The sequence below is a fragment of the Dipteris shenzhenensis genome, chromosome 24 (assembly GCF_047967505.1).
Source record: "Dipteris shenzhenensis isolate YYH24624 ecotype China chromosome 24, Dip_SZ_1.0, whole genome shotgun sequence".
Classification (NCBI taxonomy): Eukaryota; Viridiplantae; Streptophyta; class Polypodiopsida; order Gleicheniales; family Dipteridaceae; genus Dipteris; species Dipteris shenzhenensis.
The window spans coordinates 52908486-52915240 of record NC_141619.1 but is presented as its reverse complement, the minus strand read 5'-3'; the positions used below and the strand labels follow the sequence as shown (position 1 = coordinate 52915240).

The following is a 6755-nucleotide window of genomic DNA, read 5'->3' as shown; positions in this document are numbered from 1 at the left end:
CACAAAAGAATCTTCCAAATGATAGACAAGCACTCATTAACCTGAAAGACATCAGAGAGCCAATAACAATTCAACAAGAAGAAACTATGACAATCGTTGGAACCTCGACGCCAGGGAAATGCTCGGAGGCGGTGGCTTGTCTCATTAACCTGAAAGACATCAAACAGCCAATGACAATTCAACAAGAAAAGCCTCTGACAACTGTTGGAACCTCGACGCAAGGAAATGCCCGGAGGCGACAATTTTGGGTCGGGCGGGAAACCGGCTCGCAGCCTTGCGGCCGTGCACCGCGGTTCGGGGTGTGGTTACCTGGGGCTTCCCAAGACTTGACCGTTGGACTAGAAGCTATTCAAAACTGTGCACTCATCATCATCGTCTTCATATTCATCTTCTTCATCATCTTCTTCTTCATCTCCATCTTCAAACTTCATCAGCTTCAGCTTCAGCTTCAGCTTCATCCTCATTTTCATCTTCATCTTCATCTTCATCATCTTCAAACTCAACAGGCAGCAGCAATCAACTGCGCCAGACACCGCCAGACATGGATAGTCCTTTTGCCGCAGCTACTTACAAAGCCTTGCAGGTACCTCTTCTCTGCTCTTGTGTTGCTTTGCGCATCGCTTGCTCGCATCATGAATTGGTTCTCATGAGATCTTCTCTTCGCTTCTTCATGCTCTTCATCAGGATAGCGCATCGGCCATCTACCAGCGAAACATCACACCGCTGTTGCAGCGATGCGCTTCTTACGGGAGCGAACACCACCACCACCAACAGCTGATGAGCGTGGAGGCCAAACGGTCGATTCAGCAAATGCACAATCTGAAATGGCAGCAGGAGATGTTTCACCGTCTTCTTAACCTCCTCTGCCTCTTCAACGAGGGTCTGGTGCCGCAACAAGACGTGAGGGAGTGCAAATCGCAGGTTCTGAGCCAACTCCAATCACTTCACCCCGATGGCGAGTGGGCCGAGTTCACCAGAGACAAGCTTCTCTTCCTGCAGGTCAGTGAAAGCCTTCTGCGCCCCTCGCCTTCTAAGTATTCCAATCGATCTTACATTCTCAAGGGTCGCATCTCGAACTTGCAACAGGATCTTTTGTTTGCAGCCTGCATTTCCGAAATCGAGTATCACGCTGCAAAGAAGCTCCTTATCTTACGCTTGGCCGAGCAAGGAGCTATGCTCGATGCACAAGACTTCATATTCGGTGGCAGAGCTGCGAAGTCGTCCAATAAGAAAGCCGCGAAAACCCCAAAAAAGCCAAAGGCGCAAGCGGGAACAGGAGAGGCCGCATCGGCGGTAAGTGCAGATAATCGCAGCGACGCCAAAACCTCTCCGCTGAAGCAGGTCGTGGGTGCCGTGTGTCGCCTCAAGACACCGAATAGCAAAAGTGGAAAGGAGAAGGAAATCCGTCGAGTTCCTCATGCCTTGGATTTTTTGAGGCCGGAGCATTGTCCTGTGCGCGATCCACCGTCTCCTCAAGTTTCCCAAAAACCAGAAACGGGATCTCCCTTCCTCGTCTCTGAAGACGGCTTAAGCGAGGAACCTCCCAATTCCAACGGAGCTGCGAGCGATCCAGACGATTGGTTCTGTCGAAGTGCACCACGCACCACTGATCCTATGGCTGCGCCGCTTGAGTCTGAAAGTAGTCCTCCCGCTTCTGCAGATCCTTTGCAAGACACGTCTCCAAGTAGAACCCCGAGCAGTAAGTTCAAAACGATGCTATCGGGGTTCATTCAGAAGGTACAGAGCGACACCGATAGAACTCCCAAAGCTCTCCATTCGTCGAGCGAGAGCGATCTTGGTGATCTGCATGAGGAGCGACCGTCGAAGGGAACGTGGGGTTTACACCTACGGCGCCCTTCTCGACAGCTGCTATTCGACGAACCGATAGACGAGGACACGGGGGCTTGGAACTTCCATGCAGCCGAACCCATTCTCTCAGGAAACAGGAATTTGATGGAGGGAGCCAAAGGTCACGGTCCTGACACCGTGAGGCTGAAGAAGCAGGTCCACTCGAAGGGTGCAGCAACCGATTTTTTCATTGACAAGGTAAGATAGGACGAACGTAGTGGACGATTTGTTTCGTAGGACTAAGTTTTGTGATTGCTTCACCGTTTAAGAACTGAAACTAGGTGTTGGGAGAGAACATAAAAAACGAGTTGTCTCGCATTCGAGCTGAAATGAACAGAACACAGCCAGGCCAAACGTTCACGTAAGACTCGCCTCCTGTGCTGTGTGGATTTGGGATTTGTCATCAATAATTTGTTGTAATGCCATATCATGCTATCCTCAATCTTTGCACATCGTTGGGTGCTTAAATTTGGCAGAAACGAGCAAATCGACGCTATAGCAACAAGACTGCCCGTCGATAAGACCGAGCTCAAGAAGTTTTTCCCCCAGTAAGTACAGATTACAGTGTGGATGCTTGAGAAATTGAAGTGTGAGGGAACTGAAAGTGAGATGTTAATTGGGGTGGTGACAGGTCTTGGTGTGAGAGATACGGAGATATCGTACTAGAAGTGGTGCGCAAGGAATTCAAGGAGCATGTGGGAGAAATGGAAAAACTGAGGAAAGAAACCAAAGAGAAACGGTCTTTGGTGACCAAGAAGAGGGACAACACAGAGGAGAACGACGAGAACAGGCAGAATTTGGATTCACTCAAGAGAGGGGATCAATTATCGAGGGGTAATCTAAGCAAGTGCTTCACCACGGTGGACAACAACATCCCAAGGACGACTCCTGCCACAGCACAACAGAAGCCCCAAGAATCGCTCAGCAATTGCAGAACAAAACAACGTTATGGGCATTTGAGCAACAGAGACTTGATGGGCTTGCAAGATGATCTGGAAGACGAGATCCTGACAATGCCGCCCTCCTTACGAGGAGTGAACGAGTATGGATCACATTTTCACATCTGACAGAGCTTCTTATCATGGCTGACGCTCAGGATTCCATCTCAAAAGGTCAAGCCATGCACTCCTTGTCAGTGTTGAAGGCATCCGTTCTTTCTTCCAAGAACGAGGAATCACAACATCAGAAGGGAAAAGATGTCTCCAAGTGAAGAATTTGACGACTTTTGAATGGAAAAGATGTGTCCTTGTTTCACACATTTGAAGGGGAAAGATGTCTCCAAGTGAAGAATTTGTGCCACACTGACACCGAAAGTTTAGCCCTTCCATCCATCCATCCTTCAAGATGAATAAGAGTAACACATTCTACGACTTCACCAAAAATCCATGACTGCCGTCTTACTTTAACCAAGCATACTGCTACGCATTTAAAAATAAAATGCCTCTTTTTGCTACATATGCAGTCTTACAAATTCGTTAGTTCCTCATTAGCCGGCACACCAAGCCAACATGCTGTATGCCATGCATGAGATCACACCATTTTAAAAATAGATTATGGTATACTTAAGCGCACCACAGAACACTGCATTAGCCATCATAAAAAGTGAGAATAGTGGAGCTTCTATTTCTTGTACGGAAGAGACACATATGCTTGAATACAAGTTGAAAAGCAGGGAGGATTGTAAAATCAATCCCTAGGCAGCCCCTTATCAAAATATTGCCTACAAGAGGCTGTGTGACCGATCGTCAATTATGTAGCGTTGAAGTAAAATTCGACCGGCCAAATTTTCACTGTTAATAGACAAAACATTCTGCCAGTCTAAACTCTTAGTTTGAATACTTTTCTCAAGCTTCCGTTGTAGCAAACAACCAATAGCACAAGCCCCTGAACACAGTCCAGTTGATTGAGGACTGAAAGGGGCATCTTACATTTTACATCTGTAGTTGAAACTTTTTTCCTATGGGGCAACCGCATTTACCTTGGAGGTGGAAAGAACAAGAATGGGAGAGAGTAGTTTCATGAGCGGGACTCCTAGCTTCTGGATGTGGAAAGAACAAGAATGGGGAGCTTCAGGTGAATGGCACAGAGTGGTTTCATGAGAGGGACTTCTAGCTTCTAAACAATGCAGTACTACTCAACAGGAGAAAGCACACATCTAGTAATATTCTTCATCTCCAAGGAGCCTTTGTAAGAGAGGCAAGCGAGCAGAGGTCAGAAAAGCTAGGATAGCAAAAGAGAGTGGGCAGCACTGTATGTGTGTAGGCAAGATACATTCCATATTCGTCATTTTGAACAAAGCAACTCCATTCAAACAGGGTTGAGTAATGCATAATTTTTTGAAAATCATATAAATTTAATCATTTTTTTAAACATGGACACTCGCACATAGGAGATCCCTTCCCCCCGTTCTCTTTCTCATGTACATTTTCACACACATACACGCATGCACACATCCTTGTTAGAGATTCTCTCTCGTCACCGTCGCTCAGCCCGCTCAGCCCGTCGTCGCTGCTCAACCCGTCATCGCTCAGCCCGCCCTTCAAGTCATCGTCGCTTTCTCGCCGCTCAGGTTGTCGAGACTCTTCTTCTTCCTCTCCCCATTCTTGGTTGGGCTATACCCCAGGCCCAGCCAAGGGGTTAGTCCAGCCAAAAGGGGGATCAGTCGATATGGCCAGCCCATCCTCCCCTCATCCCCCCAAGCTTTACTCCGCCATGGCAGCCACAACCCCTGCTCCCTTCGACAGGACGTACTCTAGGTATAAGATTCAACCTCCCCCGACACCGACCAAGCTGCAAGAGTAGATTTACCATCTCCAACAAGAAGTGCGAGACCTGATGTCCCAACTCACCCAAGCCCTAGCTCGTATTACAGCTTAGGGAGGCAGGAGATTATTGCAGCAGCCGTACAAACATGTAAAGCTGGGCCCCTAACATCACAGCTGATTTCCATGGTTAGAGAGCTCATCCAGGTGAAAGTGACAGCTGAACCCAAGGTTGACATCCAAACAGAGATCCAAGAACATCACCTTCGGAAAGAGAATGCTATGAAGATTCGAATAGGGGGAATACCAGATTGGCAGCATGAGAATGACACTTTTGATGAGGCAATCGAAAGAATCAAGGCAGCAGTCCCGGCCATTGATTGGTCAGCAAGCCCAACTAATGACAAGAATGATGATGAAGAGGAGTCTTCCCCAGTTTATTTATCGCCCAAGAATGGACACGCTATCATCACCTTCAACTCGAAGACACTAAGGAAGAGGATTCTATGACAATCCTATAAGCTGAAGGGGACAAAGATATGGATTGCTGAGGAGCTTACAAGAACCCAACTGAAGAACAAAGCTATCGAGCTTGCTAAGGTTCGGGCAGCTAGGGAAGCAGGAAAATGGGCAGTCTATCGTGACGGTCTTGCAGTAATTAGAGAATTTAAGACAAAAATCTAAAGACCCTCAGTCTTAAATTGATGTAATGGCCACCCCATAGCCTAGTACCTAGTTCTTTTTATGTTTTATGTTCTATGTTTTTAGGTTCTATGTGTTTTGTTTTTTGGAGGAATCTGATGATACTCCTAGGGAGGTTGCCTATGGCCCTCTCTATACTGATGTATAAGCAGGTCTCTTTTGTCCCATATACCTTTTAGGCCTCCAATGGACATTAATAAACTTTCTTTCTTTCTCTCTCTCTCTCTCTCTCTCTCATACCTCTCTTGTGACTATTCCACTCACACACATACAGACATGCACACACGCATGCACACATACACACACAAACACTCAAACTTAGAAGACATGCACACATACACACAAACACTCAAAACTAGGAGACCTACACACACAAACACTCAAATTTAGGCTCGCTCTCCCCTTTGGCTACTACATGGCAACTCTTCCCTAATAAAAGAATAGATGTAAATATAGAGGTGTCTATATGTGTGTACCTGGCCTTGAATGTGCAAGATGTGTATAATGCTTTTTTATCTTTTTCATTTTAAACATGCATAAAACCTTTTTCCAACTAAAAGAATTGCTTAGGCTTAACTAAGACCTAATTCAAAAACTCCTAAAATGAATTCAAATGTTGAGATATGTAATAAAACCTAAAATGTTAATGCATGAATCAAAGGAAAACTTGCAAGAAATTTTTTTTAACTCATTGAGGAGATGATTCAAATCGAGTGACCAACTATCAAGAAAGCGACAATGAGACCAAAGACAATCACAGAGGTAAAATCCAAAGAAGTTAGAGAGAGAGAGAGAGAGAGAGAGAGAGAGAGAGAGAGGGAGGGAGGGAGGGAGGGAGGGAGGGAGCGAGGGAGGGAGTTTTTAATGTCATGGTATAAACCAAGAGTTGAACCGATTCATCTAAATCGATTCTAGGAATCAGACGCATGCAGACATCCAACAACATAAACTAGATCCTCAACCACCAATTTATGATATTTATATTTGCTTTGTTTGAAATTCAAGTTAGAAATAGTATAGTTGAAACACTTGCATAATCAGAATCTAGTCCAAGCACTTCGAACAATAGGTGATTAAGTTTTTGGATGCCCATGCGAAGCTCCCATCAAAGATCATTATATTGAGTTGGAGCTGGAATAGTATTTCTAATCTTTCAAAAAATCCATACTAAAATGAAATGTGCCACACTAAATGAAATGTGTGACGATATTTTGACGGTGGGGCTAAAAAGAAGAGGGATGGAAAGGGGGGGCAATGTGGCAATAGGTGGTTGAACTTGGCAATGTGCAATTGGTGGTAGGCTCTGCAATTTGTATGTCTATGAACCCTCCACTTCCTCATTTCCTCTCGATTTTGAATTTCCATCCTAAGATGTCATCAATAGTATGCCTATAATCCCCCTTATGTAACCAAATGTAAACCACTGGGGCTTCTCTTTCGCTA

The 6755-nt window shown here is 45.5% G+C and overlaps 1 protein-coding gene across 1 annotated transcript; it reads left to right on the top strand.

The window, feature by feature from the left end:
• The first annotated feature begins 448 nt into the window (after positions 1-448).
• Positions 449-3584, top strand: LOC147886767 (uncharacterized). Its single transcript, XM_087395675.1, has 6 exons — positions 449-583; positions 685-999; positions 1087-2046; positions 2130-2209; positions 2325-2396; positions 2480-3584. Exons 1-6 carry the CDS (start codon positions 542-544, stop codon positions 2913-2915), a joined length of 1905 nt encoding a protein of 634 aa, XP_087251801.1. The 5' UTR covers positions 449-541; the 3' UTR covers positions 2916-3584.
• Positions 3585-6755: the final 3171 nt, after the last annotated feature.

Coding starts and splice junctions, on each gene's coding strand:
- LOC147886767 (XM_087395675.1), top strand. CDS start 542: ATGGATAGTCCTTTTGCCGCAGCTACTTACAAAGCCTTGCAG. Junction 2,047..2,129: donor CCGATTTTTTCATTGACAAG/GTAAGATAGGAC, acceptor AACTGAAACTAG/GTGTTGGGAGAGAACATAAA. Junction 2,210..2,324: donor CAGCCAGGCCAAACGTTCAC/GTAAGACTCGCC, acceptor TAAATTTGGCAG/AAACGAGCAAATCGACGCTA.